The following is a 21,006-nucleotide window of genomic DNA, read 5'->3' as shown; positions in this document are numbered from 1 at the left end:
TATCATTTTACGATGAAGGCAAGTTATTTTTCAGAATCTGAGTTATAAAGAACCTCAGATTCTCTCTGAATAGGAATGACTTCTACAAGATCCCTTAGTGATTCCTTATCACTCGCAAAATATTAGAAAGTATGAAACAAGAATCTTCATTTTATTTTATGAGTGCCTTAATTAATTACGTTGCCCCCCAAAGATGATAAAATATATAAAAATTAAAGTAGTTCATTGTCATGAGAAATATACCACTGAATCCTATCATCTTTCTAAGTTTTTTTCTTCATGAGTCTATTCTCTTTCCATCTCATTTTTGGGCTGGATCTTTTTTGTGAGTGAGAAAAGGGAAACATTGCCAAGCTCTCCTGTTCAAATTCATGATCAGAAGAAGTACCTTTCCTAAGAGCTGTGATGTCTGATTGCATATGTTTATTCCATGTGTTACCATATTTTCCACATGTGATGAGACTTTTTTCTTTTTTTCTTTAACACAGAATTTGGGGAAAAGTAGAACGTCAAGTAAAAATGACTTAGGTAAGTAACTGGAAAAGTTTGTGTTTATATTTGTATACTTGAATGTTTTAATCTTGCAATTTTCCAGTAGAGCATGGGTTTCCTTTTCTTCTTGTTGATGTGTGGAGTAAATATTTTTTGATATATTATCACAAGGCTAACTCCTTGGCCCCATTTTTATCAATGACAAAAATGAAGCTGATGGAAAGACACAGGGAACAGAAGACTATCTGATACAGTGGATGACAGAGTCACATTCAAAAGTCACCTGAGGTGAAGTGCCTTGCCCAGTGTCAGCCCTGGGATGGGAACCCTTTTCTCTCCTCACTCCCAGTATAGTCCTTTCCTCTCCTTATTATGCTCCCTCTTCTGTGCACTGCACTACTTGGGTAAAAGGTGAGCGTGTGGATATGAATAGACCTTTACTTTTCACCAGAAGACTTTCTGTGACAATTTGGTGGTTTTAAAATCTTTGTTCCTTATAAGTTTTTACAATGAAGCTATAAAATGGGTTTTGATCCTTTCCCTCAAGATTCTCTTTCTTTTTCTTCATTTCCTTCTTCTTTTCTGTTCTATTTCCTTTTCTTGACCAAGCATCATCTTTATTATTTACTTTATTAATATTTATTTTTATTTATTACTTACTTTATATTTATTGTTTATTTATTTTTATTATGTATTTTATTTATTATTTATTATTTATTTTAGTCTAGGTGTTCAGTTTCTTTTACATGCTTCTTTGTGTCTTCCTTTTCCCCTCTCTAGAATGCCATGGCTTTCCTCATCAAGATACTTCTTGTATCTTTTTCTGGTGGAAAAACCATGGTGCTGTGTTTTGAGTTGTTGTAACTTTTAAAGTAAATACGATGGAATGAATTGAGAAAGGCTGCATGATATGGTAGAAATACCACTGGCCCTGGATTGGGAGTCTACCTCTGGGACAGTGTGGCCTCTATTACCTCTTCTGCTCTGGTCACTTCCAGCTTTAGATCCACAATCCTATGAGTGCAGGAAAAAGGATGAAGTAAATAACAGTTATCTTACTTGGTTCTGTTCCTTGGGAAGCTACTGAGTAGGGACTTAGGGTTGGAAGATAAACGAAGAGTGTAAATGATGAGGGCTCTTATTTAAGTGAAACCTGAGGACTGCTATCAGAAGTGATGGGATAAAATTGAGGAATGCTATGGCTTTTATTTTCTCCAATAATTATCCAGAAACAATGATTACTCTTCCTTGAGTACTGTCAAGTCGATAGGCATGTATTAAATTTTTTTTTTTTTTCACCATGCACCCAGCAGCACTGTGCTAAATGCTGGGAATGAAAATAGAAACAGAAAGACAGTCTCTGCTCTCAAACAGCTTATATTCCAATGAGGAAAGACATAAAAAGGGAGACACATGAAAGGCAGCTGAAATACTAAGGGTCAGGGAGGTGGCTGGTCACGAAGTTACCAGGGCCAGTGTAGAGGAAGGCAAAGTAAGGAGCATAGGCTGGAGAGGCATGGCTGTCCTGGGCCTTTTCCTTAAAATGGTGGTTCTGGGAGGATAGAAGCCATAGTGACTGAGGATACTTCAAAGATGTGAATGAAGGCCAGGGTTGGACTGTGTGTCCAGGGTAAAGAGGCTTCTGGGACAGGGGAGAGGATAAAGTCTGGCAGGGTCATGAGTGCAACCTGAAGAGGAAAAGTGTGTCAACATTTGAATTATTTTTGAAAAACAAATATTCCATGATTAGTTTTTTTTTAATTGTAGGGAGACTCAAATGACCCATAAGCCCTTTCACTTAATGAATTTCACTGAGGCTGTAACTGGGTTCCAGCAAGTTGTCTGTAAAAGTAGTTGTCAGCAATGCTGAAGTTATCTTGCAAGCCCTGTACATAAGAAAGGAAACACAAAATCTTTGGAAAACAAAAGCAGTAGCATTCATAAGAGCCTAGATTTAGAACTGGAAGGGACCTTAAAAAGTCTAGGTTAGCCTAAATGAGGCTAGCATCCTTATTTTATTGACGAGAAAACTCAGGTTGAGAGAATTTGAATAATTTGCCCAGGGTCACACAGCTGGGAAGTATCTGAGGTGGGATTGGAACCCAAGTCTTCCCTGAGTCCAAGTCTAGTTGCCTGTTACTGATGATGCCTTTCACTGCTGACCCTGTAGAAATGGTGGTATCAAATATATAGACAGTAGCTCATGAGTATAAAGAGAGCAATTTGCTACTTCAGAGTTATTTCCTTTGATGAAAACAACTGTCATGGATATAGGACAAATAGTAGCATGACCATCTTGCAGGGGAGAAAATTGAGGTTCAAAAGCATATCTCATCACAAAAGGTGGCTGTCCTGTTTGCTAAGATGGTCAGGCTTTGCTGAATGGAAGCTGGCACACTTGGGACAATGGATTTGAGATAACATTTCAGTTCTAACTTAAAAAAAAAAAAGAAATTAAAAAGAGACAGCACCCATGTAGATTTATATATTTTAATGTCTAGACATCATATTATGTATGTCCATGTAATCTATAATATCTAAACAATTTAAATCTATATTGTAGATTTAACAGGGAGTGGGTAATTTCTTATCTTTGTATACCTTTGTATTAAGTGCCTTTCATCTTTTGTATTAAGTGCCTTGCATCATCGTGGACAATAAGATGGGTGCTGAGTTGAATAAAGAACCTGTATGTATTTACATATAACTATCAACATGGAATTTTCCCATATTAAATTTTTGTTAGGTTTTCATCTGAGACCATTTGGGGGCAATGTTTAGAATTTAGATGAGAATTTTATATGCAAAACAGCAAATGGAGCAGTTGGCTGGTAGAACTGCAGAACAATAAAAGACAGCTCAATAAAATTATATCCCAAGCAATATTATTGTACTCAGTCAGACTGAGTTGGGGTGGGCAGGTGCTGGCATCCACTTATACCAAGTCTGACTTCTTGTACCCACCTCTCTTTTCAATGAGTCTGTAAGAAGAAAGAATGGAAAAGCCTATTCAGGTTATAGAAGGGAAGAGAGAGAAAAGCAAAAGCTAGCTTTTACTGTATGGAGGAATGTGTTGAAAGTGTATGGAGGAGTTACTGTATAGAGGAGTATATTGTTGAAAGGCAGGTAGCGAGCTCCTGAAAGGATGTAACAAAGCCCCCTCCCCCCCCCCCGCCCCAGGTCTAGGAGTAACATTGTATCACTGTAGAGTGGAAACTCCTTGAGGATAGGGACTTCTCTATTTGTATAGCCCCTGACATGGTGCCTGGCCCACAATAAGTGTTCAATCATGACATTTTGGTTGATTGTTGGTTGATTTCTACATTATCAGGTTAAAGGATGACAATGCCTAATTGTATTTCTCTGATCTGCCAGTCAGAGCAGCCATCTCAACCAGCAGGGACCTAGTGACTAATTTTTGAGCTCTCACTTTCTAGCACAAAGGACTTTTCTCTTCCCAGGCAAGTAGACCTGTCTTATCCAGGCATTTTACTTGGCAGGCAAATACCATCAGGCTTATTTTAGATGTGCTTTATGCAGCATTTCATCCTTAAGCACCAAGTACTGACACATTTTTATATTGCTGTTTTCGTGGAGATAATACTTAATCCTGACTACTTGACTTCTGGGAGATCTCAGGGATTACAGAGATCTTTGTGAAAAGTTTTGAATGCTTAGGGAGATAGGAGCAACATACCACTATTATTTAGCGGCAGTATACCTCAGGTTATCCCAAAGATTCCTGGAATGGCTGGTTTGGGGATTATATGGCACCTGTTCCAATGTTCCAGTGTCAAGTTAAATTCTCAGCCACATGAGGCAGGTGAATTTTCAAAAAATTGCAGATAATTCTCCATGAACACACACACACACATCATTGTATCTGTTGGCTGACACAATCAGAAGGAAGTGAACAGGTCACATCTCCAGACGTGGCCTGAGTATAGTAATATTGTTTCCTTGATGCTGCTCTCCTCTTAGGTCAGGTTTGGAGGTTTGGGAGAACATTGTTAGGGTGCAGATTTATAGGAATTCTGATTATACAAGGCAGCTAGCTAAGTGGTACAGTGACTAAATAGAGGAGTAGACTTCGAGTCAAGAAGTCCTGAATTCAAATCCTGTCTCAGACACTTATTAGGTGTGTGACCTTGAACAAGTAAATCTTCTCTCAGTCTCAGTTTCCTCATTTGTAAATTGAAGTTAATAGTAGCAATTAGCTCCTAGGGTTGTTGTGGGTATTAAATGAGATAATAATTGTATAGTGCTTTGCAAACCTATTAGCTTTATTCAAATAGTTATTGATTTCCTGTTTGGTGCCTTGTGTGGTTTCTTACTTGTCCTGTTTACCCAGGCAATGGGGAAAAAAAAACAAAACCAAACCAAAAAAACTCAACTCACCTAATATTCCTATTTTCTGATTCACAGACTTAAAAGAAGTTGTATTTGTCATCCAGAGTCAAAGTAATTCATTTCATGCAGAGAAAGCAAAGCAATTAGAGCAAAACATCTTAAAACAGGCTGCTGATCTTACCCAGGTAGGCAGAAACCACAAGGAGTGAATGTTTGTTCTGCATGTGGTTGCAGATGTGTGGATTGTCTACAGTACTTGTTCTTTCATGTATGTTCGACTCTCATTAAAATATCTGGATTGATATATATTGTGTTCACTTAGTACTGGATGTTGACTCTTTAAAATTCTGCACTTTATCACCAATGCTTTTAGTATGACTACATTTTGAAATATATGTATAAAGAGAATACTGGGTCTGAATTTTGGCATGAAGTATAGTAAAAGGAAGTAGAAAAGAATTTTGGCATGAAGTATAGTAAAAGGAAGTAGAAAAGAATTTTAAAAGGGAAAATATAAAAATTGAATAATGGGATTCAGAATATTTAACATTTCATTCATAGATAGTTTTGCATGTTTGAGGTAAAAGTTGAATTCATTTTGGTGACATGGTTGTTTTGATTTCTTGTAATTTTCTGGTTAGTTTTAATTGGCCTTTGTGATGTAATTATAATTTAATTTGTAATATGAGGCCAGAATACCTTCCCTGATACATCTCCCCCTAGTCTTGCCCTTAGATCAACAATTCATAAACATTTATTAAGTGCCTATGATTACCAGCTGTTGCTAAGCTCTGGGGATACAAAAGGAGGCAAAAGACAGTCTCTGCCCTCAAGGAGCTTATAATCTAATAGGAGTGGTATTTGAATACAAGGAGGAAGCCTCTAAACTTCCAGACAGAGAGATGATATGCCACTGATACTCCATGATTCCTTCGATTCAATTTATCCTTTGGTATGAAGGAATAATTAAGGCTATGATATGATGCTTACATGACAGATATATGTGAAGAAATCACATATGTTCATAAATTAAAGTGGGCAAGGTTAGCCTAGTTGAGGGAGCTATGTGGCTCCATAATGCACAGAGTGCTGGGCATAGAACCAGAAAGACCTGAGTTCAAATTTGGCCTCAGAAATTCACCAGGGTAATTCACTTAACCTTTGTCTGCCTCAGTTTCCTCAACTCTATAATGGGGATCATTATAGATCATTATAGATCATTATATCCTGCACTTACTACGCAGGATAGTTGTGAGGATCAAATGAGATAACATTCGGTTTTTTTTTTTGTTTTTGTTTTTGGTTGGGCAATGGGGGTTAAGTGACTTGCCCAGGGTCACACACCTAGTAAGTGTTATGTGTCTGAGGCTGGATTTGAACTAGGGTCCTCCTGAATCCAGGGTCAGTGCTCTATCCACTGCACCACCTAGCTGCCCCCTGAGATAACATTTGTAAATTGCTTAGCACGTAGTAAGCTTGACACATAGTTGACTCTATATAAATGTTAGGTACTTTAATGTTATTATTATTATTATTAGTAGTAGTAGTAATTATGATTACTCCTTTCAACCAGCTATAACTTGTCCATTTGACCTGGGGTCACAAAGTGCCTCTTTTTGTGTGTTTTTCTGAAAGGAACATACACACTCCTATACATCATTTGGGGGGCCAGACCCATGATTTCACTGGTCTAGGGAACTTCTGACGAGGAGAGTTCCTCTACCGATATAGGTCAGCAGCTCCTCTGCAACTTCATAGTCTTACAGAGTTGCCTGTGGCCCTGAGAGGGTAAGCCCAAGTTCACAGAGGTTTGTGTCAGAGGTGAGACTTGAACCCAGGTCTTAGAGACTCCAAGACAGATCCCTCATCCAATATGTCATACTGTGTTGCATTAATAGTAAAGATACTTTTTTATGTTTGGCTGAAGTTCTGCAACATAATACCCCTGCATTACTGTTATGTTTCAAGATGGTATTGAATTTGAGTTACTCAACATGATGCTATCTCGTTTTGCTTTATTACCAAAGACCTCTTTTGCAAAGGAAATACGTATTCCAGTAGAGGATTCTTCTTTGGTAATGGGGGTAGTAGTAGGAAGGAAGAGGATGCTATATGGAAAAATGAGCAGTCTTAGTGACTGTTTTATTGATTAATACAAAGGCCAATGAATAATGGCTGTACTTAATGCTTTAACATTTTCTCAAGTTGTTTCGTAGTTAGGTAATTAGTAAATGTTGAATGAATAAAAAATATTGTCTTGTTCAACCTCATGACCTCTGTAAGTTATTGAAATCCATGGAGAATGTAGGGAGGGCAGGGAAGTGTTTCTCAGGACATGGCAGCCTCTAAATTAGCTGTCTCCTATTATCTATATACCATATGACCCATGATTGTACTTTAAAGAGAAGGAAGAATTCCTGGCTACAGTTCAGACTTTGATTATCTTCAGGAATAGGAGACAGAGGAAGCATGATTAATTTATTGTTAATGCTTAATTTATCTCTATTATAAATATTAAAAACAACTCTTTTTAAGTGAGCCTTCTATATCGTTTCTCACTAAACTTTCACCATTTCATTTGAACTATTAATGAGTACCCAGCCTAGCTGGTGTGGATTTCTTTACCTTTAATTTTCCATGCCTATTCTCCAGGGGGAAAGGTAGGCATTAAGGAGAAAAGGGAGAAACCAGTAACTTGGATAATTTGCAAATTGCATCTGATCAAGAGTTCACAGAACTGAAATGAGTTCACTTTACTGTACTTACCTCTAAGGAAAAATTCCTTGATTGACAGTAATATTGATGGGCAACTATCCTTCTATTATATACATTATCTGTGTGCTGGTGGGGGCCATAGACAGTGAGTCTCAGCTCCTTACCTTCCCAGCATGCACTAGAAACTCCTTTTTCCTTCTTGGTTAGTCAGAAAGGTGTTTTATCTTTATCTAATTTTTTAGATTATGAATTCCACTCTCCTCCATTTTCCCCATTTGATCCATACTAGTAATACACAGTTGTCTCCATTACAGAGAATAATTCAGAGTTGGACACATTGTATTTTATGAGAAGAAATACAGGTATTCTTTTAAATAATATCTAGAGTTAGTTAGCTCTCTTAGGATAATATACTTAGATCTAGACTGGACTTAAGACCTCACCAAGTCCAGTCTCCTTATTTTACAGATAAGGAAATTGAGGGAGGCTCAGAAAGATTCAGTCATTTGTCTAAGATTGCAAAGTCAGTATTTGAACTCAGATCCTCTCACTCCAAATCTAGAACTCTTTCTTCTATACCCTGCTGCTTCCTAAATAGAACAGCTCAAATTGGGGGAAAGGGTAAAGAATAGTTTTGAAATGAGTTCTGGTAGTATGGCATAGTAGATAGAATATTGGACCTGGAGTCTTAAAGTCCTGGGGTTCACATCCTGCTCCTGACATTCGTTCGCTGTGTGACAAGAAGTAAGCTGCTTAACCTTTCTGAGCCTCACTGCAATAATTGCTATTACTAGAAAAATCAGGTATGAGTCAAAAGTAAAGGCAAGTAATTCTTTAAGATAATTTGGAAATAAACCTCTAAATTACTTTCTAATGTTTTTTTTTCTTGACCTCTAAACTTTTACTTATGAACCAAAGACTTATCTTTAACTGAACTATTTATTGTCCCTTGAATATACCATATGTACTTCCCATCTCCACACCATTTCTGTTGCCATTTATATGGCCTTAATATCCTCTCTCTCATCATCTCCATTTATTTAGAACTTACCCATCCTTTTAAGCCCCTTTCCCTACCACTTCAACCTATAATGATTCTCTGAGCTGCTCACATGGCACTTATATGTTGCCTTGAATTTCTGATGATTTTTGGACATGCCTCTAGCCTATTGATTTAATTTCTTTTTATTCCCCACAGCAACCAGCACAGAAGTTGTTTCCTTTTTTATTCCTTCTAGCTCCAGATTTGCGATTTTGTTATTCTCTTGACCTTCCTGTGTGGAGAAACCTTTCACTTCATTCAGATCTGAAACTCCTTTACCATTTAATAACCTAAGGCAGTTAAGTAGCCTGAGAGCAGAGAGATTAAGTGATTTGAAAAAGGATCACACTGCCAGTATATGTCACACCCCAGTCTTCCTGACTCTAAGGCCATTAGCTCTTTATACCCTGGGCTGTGCTACCTCTCTAGAAATAGGAGGTGCCCAATCAATGTTTCTGATAGGTCATTCTCAGGATAATTACAAATGGTTGCAAAAAGCAGATTCTGAATTAGCTCTTTACTTCATTTTACTTTCTAACAGTTTCTTCAATAGCAAAGTGAATTTGCACATTATATATATCAAAGGCCACTAGTTATATTGCCTCTTTAGTCAAAAATTTGGGTATGTATTTACAGTATATTAATGTGTTTTTTTTTAAATTTTCATCCCTAACTTAGAAAATAGTCTATTTGTTTTAAATGGGATTGATAATTTGTAATGATTCCTTCTAGGTACTCATTGCATACAAAATGGAGACTATATACTTCTGTCTATCCTTTTTCATTTTAAAATTATTGTTTGTAATTTGCTTAATTGTATTTTGAAATTCAGATTGCCACTAGGTGGCAATATTGGTTTTTAAAATTTAAAGAAATGTAATTCCTGCTTATTATTGGACAATAATAATTTACTGCTACCCCTTCCCCCCCCCCCCCCCAGCATTTAATTTGTATGCTAGTCAATGCGACTAGGACTTAATGATAAGGTTACCACTATTTCAATACTAACCAGTTCTTTATCCTTTGCTTTAATGACTATTTTAATTCTAAATTTATTTCCCAGTAAGAAAGTACAGTATAAGGATTTAAACAGTTATGATAGGACATTTTTAATTTACTCAGAGGGACTTAGAAAACCTGGTAGATTTACTAAATTTTCAACGACTCTTAGAATATTAGAGCTAAGACCATAGAGAAAATGTAGTCTAACTCCCCCCTCCCCATTATTATGAAGGTGATTTTGAGGCCCAAACAGTTTTAAAGTGATTCACGTAAGTCACATAGCTAGTGAGTGCACAGGATCGGACCAGAATACAGGCTTTCCTGACTCTTCATTCATTCAGTACTCTAAGCTAGGGGTTCTCAAGCTTTTTGGTCTCAGGACCCCTTTACACTCTTAAACATTATTGAGGATTCCTCTCTCCAGTAGTTTTTGTTTATGTGGGTTATGTCTATTAACATTTGCCATATTAGAAATTAAAGCATTTTAATATTATTACAAAAATGATTTCGGCTTTGCAGATGCCCTAAAAGAGCGTTGGGGACACCCAGGGGTCCCTGTCCTACACATTGAGAACCACTATTCTAAACAATGAATTTTTTAAAAAATCAGAATGACTTTTTATATTTCAAATCCACATAGAGAAATGAATTGGTGTTTGATTCTGGGGGTGTGCCTGATGCTAAGAAATTATATGTAAACATTGTATACTACTAACTGCATTTTTAGATGGCAAAAAGAACTTTGAACAGCCAGACTAGTTCCAGAAGTTTTCCACTGCTCAGTGTTTTCACTGACCTTGTTAAGTTGTGCTTGAATATAAAAATCTGCCAGCATTCAAGGGTGTAGAAATATTGTCATTTCTGTGATTCCTCATCAGCTTCCATCTGCCCTCATTGCCTTGGCAAGCTATTACCTATTTCTTCTTTGCCTTAAGGAGCTAAAATGCTCTCTGATTAAAAGCACAAATGTCTTCTATTCTTACAACATGACTATAAAGACTAGTGCCTAAAGGAAAGTTCTATCTATAACTGGTTGTAATACTCTGCATAAAGTAGAGAGATGATGTAATTTACCTTTTTTCCTTTTCAGAAAAGTTTTGTTCCCTATGGTTTGTTATTTCCTGTAGCTATTTTCTGAAAGTAAAGAAGAATTAAGAGGTCAGGGTAGGAGGCCTGAAATTGTGAGCATATAATAAATCTTACTTTGAAGAAGCTAGGATCTCATCAGCTTGGCCTATCCGTCCACCAGGGGAAAGAGCAATGCTTCTACACCTTCTCAACCAGTGTAATTCTTGTCCATGTTTGTCCGTAACTCCTCCATAGATAATAATCTAAGTTAAGAACATGTCTTGACTGTCCACTGTGTACCAAGAACTATGTCAGGGGTAGAGGTTTCAAAGTGATACTTTACTCTTGAAGGAATTTATTATCTATTTGCAGAGACAAAGCTTATGCCTACACAAGCAGTATTAAGGATGCTTTTGAAGTAATAGACAATTAAGCACAAAATATGGATGTAAACCAAGTCTGATTTATTCAGTATGTTGGTTTTTGTTTTTGTTTTTGTTTTTGTTTTTTTGGTGAGGCAATTGGGGTTAAGTGACTTGCCCAGAGTCACATAGCTAGTAGGTGTTATGTATCTGAGGCCAAATTTGAACTCAGGTTCTCCGGACTCCAGGGCTGGTGCTCTATCCACTGTGCCACCTTCCTCAATATTTTTTTAAAGAACCTACAAATGGTTTTTGTGAAGAGAAGACATTCTTGCTTTGGGAAAAAAAAATTTATAAGAGACCAAATACATAATTTTAAGCCCATTTAAGACACAAAGGAACATATATGAAAGTATAAACTGATATAGGGACAACTATAAATATTGTTGTTAAAAGCCAGGAAAGGGAGGACAGTGTGATACAGTGGAATGAATGTTGGTTTTGAAGTCAGAGCAAATCCTGGTCACAAACTACTTGGGCAAATTACTTGATTTCTCTGGGCCTCAGTACCTCATTTGTAAAAATATTTGGACTAAATAACCCCTAAGGCACCTTTCCAGCTTTGAATCCATGATCCTATGAAAAAATCAGATGGAGTTAGCCAGGGAGTGCCATGAGGCTCTTCCTTCTCCCTGTTCTAGTCAAAATTTTGGCATTGACTTGGATGAATACATAGATAGTATGATTATCCAAAGTACAGATGACACTGAAAGGAGCAGGACTAGTGAGTATGTTGGGTGTCACACATGGAGTCCAAAAAGAGATTAACAGACTAAAACAAAGTTGATATTTGTTGTTCCCCAGCCCACTTTCTGAGGTTAGGAATAATGGAAAGGGAACTTAGTGTTTCTCTAAGTGTCTTACTGTATCCTTGTGGCACCAGCTAGCAGTGATGGGGAAATATGCTGGTTGTGCTAATCAGATTGATTCAAATGCTGGATTCCCCAAAGAATGTTCAGAAAGATCCACCCCATTTCCTTTGATGCCCATGATTCTCCTGGGCACTGCTCTTCCCCAGATGTTCGGGTATTAGTCCTGGATGGCCTGCTTCTCTTTATGGTTTATACTCATTGGTATGTTTTGCACATGCTTATTCCCAGCTCCAGGGCAGAAGCCGTTCTTGTGTCCTGTCAATGGTTCTTCTGTACTTGTCTATCATATGTAAAATTATATCGTATATATATATATATCATATCATATATAAAAGCTAGAACTTATATAGTGCTTTAAAGTATGCAAAGGACTTTATGTATGTTGTCTCATTTGATAGTTTTGCCTTGCAGAGAAGAAAGGGAAGGAAGAAAAGAAGGGAAGGAAGGAAAGAAGTAAGAGAAGGAAGGAGGGAAGGGAAGGAAGAAAAGTAGGGAAATAAGGAAGGGAAGGAAGGAAAGAAAGAATGGAAGGAAGAAAAAAGAGGGAAGGAAAGAAGGAAGAGAAGGAAGAAAAATGGGAAGGAAAGAGGGAAGAGAAGGAAAGAATGTAAAGAAAGGAGGAAAAGAATCAAGGAAGAAAAGAAGGAAGGAAGGAAAGGAGGGAGGGAGGGAGGATTAAGTATTTACTATGTACAGAGGATACAACTGGATGAAAAAAGAAAGACAATCCCCACCTTCAAGGAGTTTACATTCTAATGGGGGGGGGTGAGGAATGAGGAGTATGATTTTGAAACTGGGGTGATTGGAGTTGGGGGCTTACCTGAGCCTCTCTTCAAAATGGAGACTACAGGAGGAACTCACCAATGGGAGAAGGGGGCAGGCCTTACAAAGGGATATTTGAGGTTGAGAAGACCACAGGCATGGTTGGATGTTCGAGGGTGAGAGAGCAGCAGAGGCTTGGTTTTGAAGTCCTGAGGAGGGGTGGATGTGAAGAGCCATTGTTTGGGTGGGTCCATGTGGACACACCCGCAGCTCGTGCTTTATGCTTTATATCCTTTCTGTGGATATGTTTGTGGGAAATCGCTTTGTAAATTTTATATTGCTATAGAAATGTGTTTTACTAAAGTAGATGAAGTAGATTCAACATTTTGGGATTCTAGTATGACCTTGACTCTTTTTATTTGAACTTTTAAAAATCTCTAATGTCAGTTTTTTTTAATAAAAACTTTCATGTTTTAGTGGTCATGTTAAATCAGTTTATCATCACTCCCATAAGCCACAAAGCACTTTTTTGGTGTATCTTCTGTGTTATATTAGGCTTCAGAAGCTCCCTGTGAGACAGGAGACACACTTCTTTAAGATTTGTCAAACCAGTAATCAAAGGTCTCCCCTATGATGTGATACAATTTTTCCTCTAGCCTTATAAGACTCCTTGTCTAGTCCATAGAGTGAATAATGAGTTTGGAGCATTATGGCCAGCAAATATGAAAACCACTGCTCTGGTCCAAGGAGAGCCAAGGTCAAGGAATTTTAGGCAGCCACACTCATGTTTGTGGACTGGGGGAGAAAAGATAGAATACAATATATGAGAGTGGTATGCCATTTTGAGAAGCTTAAGCTTGGCCTAGTGTAGTAGACTCTAGTCAGAAAGACTTAGGGTAGTTGGGTGGCACATTGGATAGAGTGTTGGGCCTGGAATCAGGAAGACCTGAGTTCACATGCAGCCTCAGACATGTAATAGTTATGTAACCCAGGGTAGCTAGGTAGAATGGTGGCTAGAACACCTGGCCTGAAGTCATCTTCCTGAGTTCAAATCTGGCTTCAGACACTTACTAGCTATGAGACCCTGGGAAAGTTACGTGCTACCCGTCTTTGCCTCAGTTTCCTCATCTGTAAAATGAGCTGGAGAAGGAAATGGCAAACTACTCCAGTATTTTTGTCAAGAAAACTCCAAATGGGGTCAACAAAGAGTCAGACACCACTGAAAAATGACACAACAACAACAATAACAACTAGGGCAAGTCACTTAACCTCAGTTTCCTCATCTGTAAAATGAAGATAATAATATTATCTATCTCTCAGGGTTGTTACAAGGTTCGAATGAGATAATATTTTTGAAGTGTTTAACATGGTAGCTGGCACATAGTAGGCTCTGTATAAACATTAGCTAGTATTATTAATATTCAGGTCTTGCTTCTGACTGGTACTGGTTATGGGACTCTCAGCAAGTCGCTTAAAATCTCAATGTCCTCTCTAAGATTATAAGCTGCATTGGACATCCTGATAGATATATTTGTAGAGGAAATTTCCTGTAGGAATGAAATCACTGCTCTAGTATGCCCCCTCCAATAAATCAGGATCAAAACAGGAGTTATTAATATATTTTTTGGTGTCATTGACCCCATTAGCAATCTGGAGAAGCCTGTGGACCTGTTATGAGAATAATGTTTTTAAATAATTCAAGGAAATGCTAAATTTCAGTTAAAGGTTGGTAAAAATAAAGATGTATTTTTTCCCATCCAAGTTCACAGACCTCCTGCTATCTATCCATGGGCTCCCCCTAGGTTAAGAACCCCTGGCTTAAAGGAGTAAATAGAGTAATATTAACACAGAATGAAGGTGCTGTTTGGCTGAAGTATCGGTTTTGATTTGGAGGCAAAGAAAAAGTAATTCAGGTTAGAGGGAGTACTTAGAGAAAGATGGAGGTAGGTTTTAGGGAATCAGGCATTATTAGCCTTTACTGAAAGAACCGAGATATGGGGGGAATTATGTGTAAACTTCTTGTACATCCAACTCTCTCTCTCTCTCTTTCTTTCTCTTTGTCTTTCCCTCTCTCTGTACTTAGCTAGATTCAGGGGAGGCTTCTCAGAGGTTCAGTTGGAATATGTGAAAACAGAGGTTGTATCACATTTTTATGGAGAATGCTATTAAAATGAGAATGTACAGTTGCTTGAGAAGAAAAAAAAACTAGCCCGAAGCTTTGGATATTGAGTGGCTATGTCTAACTTTGTTCTTTTTTTCTGTGATGTGAATGACCTTTGTCCAAACACCTGGCCCAATTACATCCTGACTAATGAGGTTACCCTTTGTACCTGTCTCAGGAAATTTTACACAAAAGAATCTTCTGGGGACAGTGTAATGTCAGTTCTTGGCTCATCAGTTTAGGACCTCATTGGTATCTGGTAGCATGTTAAGGTAGCAGAACTCTTCAGCCTGAAGAAAAACCATGCAAAATCATATTGCCTCCCAAAGTCTATTTTTACTATTTCTTGGCAACTGAGAAGGTCTCCCAATGAAAGGTTAATAGTAATGACTGTGACTCACTGCCCCATCCCTTTTCAGTCTTTCTACTTAACTTTGGTGAAAGTAATTAGTTGTGTAAGAATTCATAAAAGACTCCCCATTGGTAGTGAATAAGGGAGAAGAGATATATCCTAATTTTGATAGTTTATTGACAAATTGGTAACAGTTCTATGCCAACTGAACAAGCTAATTTGGTGTCAGAATTCCCAGCTAAACAACTGCCCTTTTTGAAGGTTAATTGAATTCACCAGTTCAACCTCTTTGTTTGAAATCTGATTGTGATTTGAACAGATATGGAGGGTTTTCATCTTGAGAACACTTCTATCCCCTGTATTTTTCCTCCCCTTCCTTTTTTCAAGAAGCTTACCAAGTAAATTATTGCCATGAGAACAGTGGCTTCAACAGCTATAGACAAAATACCTAGGCCTGGTTGAAAGGTTATTGGTCCCTTAGAGAGCAATATATGTAGAGCAATATATGTAGAGCAGTATATGGAGAGCTTCATTTGACTCCACACCCCAAGCAGCTCATCTGAGAATATGTTGATAGAATTCTTTCATTAATTCCAAAATCAGGCCAAATTGTATTTGTCAGTGCAAAATATTTCCAAAGTAGATATGCGCAATACCTACTTTATTCTTTAATCAAAAATAATTTGCGTCAAAAATTGGGGGAACCAGCCCATTAAGACCTCCTTTAACTCAGGAAACTTACCTTGCTAAAGGCAGTAAAAATTAAGTGTTAGCTTGCTTAGCAATGTAAAATGATCACATCAATTTTATGTTCTTGAGGAAGAAACTAGTCACCTATTTTTACAGCAGAGCAGTTTCTTTTAGCTGCAAGAATTCTCATCTACCATTTACGTAATTGTTTCTCAGTACATGTTTTATCTAAGCATTAGAATTGCCATTTCAAGGCACTGTGTCTCATTCTTACCAAAATGAAGCACATTTTTTATGCTTCTCATTTTTACTCATTACAGTATGTTTTCCTCCTTTTGTTAAAAACATCTGTTTCCTCTTCCATTTTTTCTTTAATTTTAGACTGTAGTCATACTTTCATTAAAGTGCATAAACTCTATATAAGCAGCAGGAATTCCAGATTCTTTTCCCTCTCTCTTCCATTCTTTTAATTTTAGTGTTTTTCTTCTTGCAGGATTTATGCCAACACTTGAAATTAGATTGAAGTTTTTTTCTTGGTGTTGAAATAAATTATAGTCTTGTTAAAGTTTGTGGTTATTATCATTAAAATAGTATATTACTTGTCCTAATGATATAAGGTTGTACACATGGTAAGTGCTCAATACATACTTGTTGAATGAACATACATGGGTAATGTAGTGGACAAAGTATAAGACTTAGAGTTTGAAAGACTTGAGTTCAAATACCACCTCTGTCCCTCGTTAGCTGTGTGACCATACCAAGTCACAAACCCTTATGAACCTTGTTTTTCTCATCTGTAAGAATAGGATGAGGCGCAGCTAGGTGGCGCAGTGGATGACTTTGTGCAACTCTGCCTTACTTAAGTCCACTTCATGCGCAAGTCATCACCTGTAATATCATAGGTCCTCTTTGAAAACAAAGGACAACAGCAACAGTATACAAACACGTGTGTGTATATATGTATGTATGTATAAATATAAATATATATATAGTTTGGAGATAATCAGCAGAGGGAAGGTACTGGCATTAAGGGGATCAGGAAAGCCTTCTTGAAGAAGACGAGATTTTATTTGGGACTTGAAAGAAGCCAAGGAAGTCAGGAGGTATAAATGAGGAGGGAGAGTATTCTAGGCAGGGAGGACAGCTAGTGAAAATGCCCATTATCTGTAGATGGAGTATCTTGTATGAAGCAACATCAAGGAGGGCAGGGTCTCAGAAATATGAGTGGGCGAATAGTGGTGGGGGTGGGGGGAGGACAAGATGTTAGAAGACTAGAAAGGTTGAACGGGGCCAGGTTATGAAGGGATTTTGAACCCCAAACAGAGGAATTTATGTTTGATCCTGGAGGTGATAAGGAGCCACTGAAGTTTATTGAATGGGGGTGGGGAGGGTGACATGGTCATATCTGCATTTTGGGAAAATTAGCTGAGTGGAGAATGGAATGGAGTAGGGAGAGACTTGAGGCAGGGAGTCCAAACAGAAGTCCATTGCAATAGTGAGGTGGGCCTGTACTTGGGTGGTGACAGTATCAGAGGGGAGAAGGAGTTGTATATGAGTAGGAGTGTGCTAGAGCCAGCTCCTACAGGTCCAGGAGAGCTTATTGTTAAGTTTTCAGTATAAGCACTTACACCTTAGAAATTGTTGTAATGCTACAAATAGGTCTTGATTTACTGTTTTGTTGATTGTCTAGTATCTAGACTTTAAAAAGTGATAACAGTATATGTTATGTCCTTCAGGAGCATATTTCATCTTCTAATCCCATGGTTTCAATTTATCTTTGTACGATTCCTAAATATTTCTTACTGCCTCTGACTTTTAACCTAAATCCAAGTCCTGAATCCTCAAATATCTAAAGGATAAGGCCCTCAGGGGATCTGTGAATAAATTTTAGGGGTCCATGAACTTGGATGGGAGAAAAGTTACATCTTTATTTCTGTTTAATGGGCTTCTTTCATGATTATGCGTATTTTGTTTTATGCAATTAAAAACATTCTGAGAAGGGATCCACAGGCTTTACCAGAATGCCAGAGGGTTACATAATAAGTCAAGTCAAGCCAACAAGCAATCATTAAGTGCCTACTATGTGCCAGGGATCAAACTGAGGATACAAAGAGAGGCAAAAGACTATAGCTTCTCTGAGCTACTAGTCAGTAGCTACTAGTACTGAACTATACTAGTCTCCTATTACTAGGAGCTCATAGTCACATGAATGAGAAAATATGCAAACAGCTATGTATAAACAAGATATAGACCAGATAAATTGGAGATAATCTTCAAGGAAAGTCTCTAGAATAACAAAAGGTTTACAATCTCTGCTGTAGGGCATCTTCCCTTGGATATTCTTCTGAGAGCTCTGGCTGATCCTGTTGGGAGTTTATTTATTAGCCTCCATAAACTTGTCCTCTCAGTGTCCTTGTTTCCTCTGATAACTACACCATTCTTCCAGTTGCCCAGACTCAAAAGATCGGTCATTTGATTTTTTCTTCTTCACTGTCCTGGTCCCATATCCAATCAGTTGCCAAGTCCTGTCATTCTGTCTCCACAACTTTTCCTATTGTCTCTCAAACCTATCCTCTCTTCTCCACTTCCTTAATTTTATTGTCACTATCCTAACCACCTTCCATTTGCATTGTATGTATCTTTTACATATTGTTTGCATATTGCCTCCCCAATTAAATTGTGAACATTTTGAGAAAAGACTTTTTTTTTTGAGAGCTGATTGTTAAACATTTGCTGGCATACTTCAATTAGACAGGCATCTGATTGGATTTGGAGGGTGGGGGAGAGGGAAATGCTTGAGAGAGAGTGAGGCGTGAAGAATGGCACCTAGGTTGAGACCCTGGGTGACTGGGAGGATGGTGGTAGGAGGATGGTCATGCCTTCAACAGTAATAGGGAAGTTAGGATAAGGGGACAAGGTTTGAGAGCAGATGAATAATGAGTTCAGTTTTGGATATGTTGAATTTAAGATGTCTACAGGACATTCAGTTTGGGATGTCTAATGGGTAGATATGAGCATCATCCACATAGAAATGATAATTGAATCCATGGGAGCTGACAAATGAAATAGTATAAAGGGAGAAGAGAAAAGGGCCAACCAAGCACAGAGTCCTGAGGGACATCCGTCCTTTGAAGTGACCTGGTCAAAGATGCAACAAAGGAGACTGAGAAGGAGAGGTCAGACAGGAGAACCATGAGAGAGTAGTGTCACAGAAACCTAAAGAGAAGAAGGTATCAAGGAGAAGATAATGATCAACCATGTCAAAGGCTACAGAAAGGTCAAGAAGGAGGAGAACTTAGAAAAGGCCATTAGATTTGGCAGTTAAGAGATTTTGACTGAATGATGAGGTCAGAAGCCAGAATGTAGGTTACAATGAACCTTCCACTCATCATCACATTTGATCCTCACAACAACCCTGTTCAGTAGGTAGGAAATTTTACAGACAAGAAACTAGTATCTCACAGAGCCAAGACTCAACACTTAAAATAGCAATGCAGTAAGATAAAATTTTCCTAGTACTAGAAAAAGTATTCAAGAATAGCGAGATGTTAAAAAAGGCATTAGTAATTAAGGAAAAATGTCTGAAGGTATTTTCTCCTGTGTAGCTTCAGTTACCTTAAGTCTATATTTTTTGTTAACAATGAGTAATCTGATTTGTCTTAAAGAAAAGTCTCAAAGACTAATGACTGCTAATAAATGTCAGAAATAAGTTAGAAACAGCATATTATGAAGATCTATACCAACCCCCTGGAAGAATCTGCCTCTTATTAAATGATGAGTGCATTATAACATTAAGCAGATGTTAACTTTCACTGTATGTTTTGGGTCAGGAACTTGAGTGAGTTTCAGAATTATAGAACAATTCTATTTCAGCTACAATCAGTCTTGAAACTGGACTCATTCTTGTAGAAAATTGATCCGATATATCCAATATTGAACAAATGTGGGGCAAAAAAAAAAACAAGCCTCCTATTTTATGACACCACTGACTGAACAACAAAATTAAACTGGGACTTAAACTGAAAATAAACTTGGTTCTTGACTATTGGACTTTAGAAGGTAAATATAAGAGATGGACAAGTTACAAACATGAGGAAACAGACTGCTAACAAGGTGCAGCAGTCAGGAGCACAGAGTGAATATATAATTAGTTTAGTCAATCCTAGCCAGCTGCAGTATGACTAAAACAATTCAGAACCATCTCAGGCAAAAGGGAAGAAATTTACAGTATATTAAATGCTCAGCTGTTAAGTTCCAAATATGGCTCTCCAAATCACATACATCATTTTGTGTCTCCATGTTTAACCTGTTGATGACTTTTTTCCTTTTTTTTTTTTTATAAAAGTAAGAATATCGAGATTTGTTCATTTTTAGTCTTTTGGCATTTTAAAGGTATAAACTGTGATGGTGTTCACCAAGGCTTAACAATGACATCAAATGGGCTACCTTTCCTCAGAGATAACAATTCCCATCTCAATAGTATTAGCCTTTTTTTTTTAAGCAACAAATGAGGAAATTGGAGCATGGAGAGGTTAGGTTAGCCAATGTCACATCTTTGGTAAATGTCAGTCAGGACTGTTACTTTTTTTTTTGTTTGTTTCAGCCAAAGACAAGATTTATTAGAACATCCATCATATTGGGCAGACTCTTAAGGAGTCTGAACATTAGTAAACTATTGGCTAGATTATAAGAATCTGAGCATCTTAATGGAGACAAGATGGACCTTATATACAGAAGGACTGTGGGAGGCATCTAGCAGTGGCCAAGTAGTCCATGAAGTAATAGAATTACCAAGGGTGGGAAGTGGCCTGGGGCCTTAGGGAGGCAAGACAATGGAGGGGAGGATTATAGCCTCAGGCGAATGCCAGAGATTTGGCCATGTGGGAAAGTCCAGGGTTTTTCCTTTCTGGGGCCCAGATCCCAACCCCATCACTCCCCCCTCAAACAAATGGGACCCAAATTCTTTTGGAGTAAGGGGCAAAGGTCTCAGCTTCTCAAACTGCTTCCTGCTGGTAAGGGGTGTAGAGCTGTCCCTGCCTCAAGGGGGTCCCAAAGAGGAGGTGGACTGGAACCAAGCA

General features: G+C 37.9%; 1 protein-coding gene across 2 annotated transcripts in view; it reads left to right on the top strand.

Annotated features, from left to right (window-relative positions):
- B3GLCT (beta 3-glucosyltransferase) overlaps positions 1–21,006 on the top strand; it is a 122,134-nt gene that overhangs the window by 31,282 nt on the left and 69,846 nt on the right. For both annotated transcript variants that reach the window (XM_027835194.1, XM_027835193.1), the window contains exons 3-4: positions 489–528; positions 4,918–5,027. In XM_027835194.1, coding sequence (XP_027690995.1) covers positions 489–528; positions 4,918–5,027 — 150 coding nt within the window. The remainder of the gene's footprint in view (positions 1–488; positions 529–4,917; positions 5,028–21,006) is intronic.

This window comes from Vombatus ursinus, unplaced genomic scaffold (genome assembly GCF_900497805.2).
Source record: "Vombatus ursinus unplaced genomic scaffold, bare-nosed wombat genome assembly UNPS02014813.1, whole genome shotgun sequence".
In the NCBI taxonomy this organism is placed as follows: domain Eukaryota; kingdom Metazoa; phylum Chordata; class Mammalia; order Diprotodontia; family Vombatidae; genus Vombatus; species Vombatus ursinus.
Note: the sequence above shows the minus strand (reverse complement) of the source record. Positions and strands in the feature narration are given on the sequence as shown.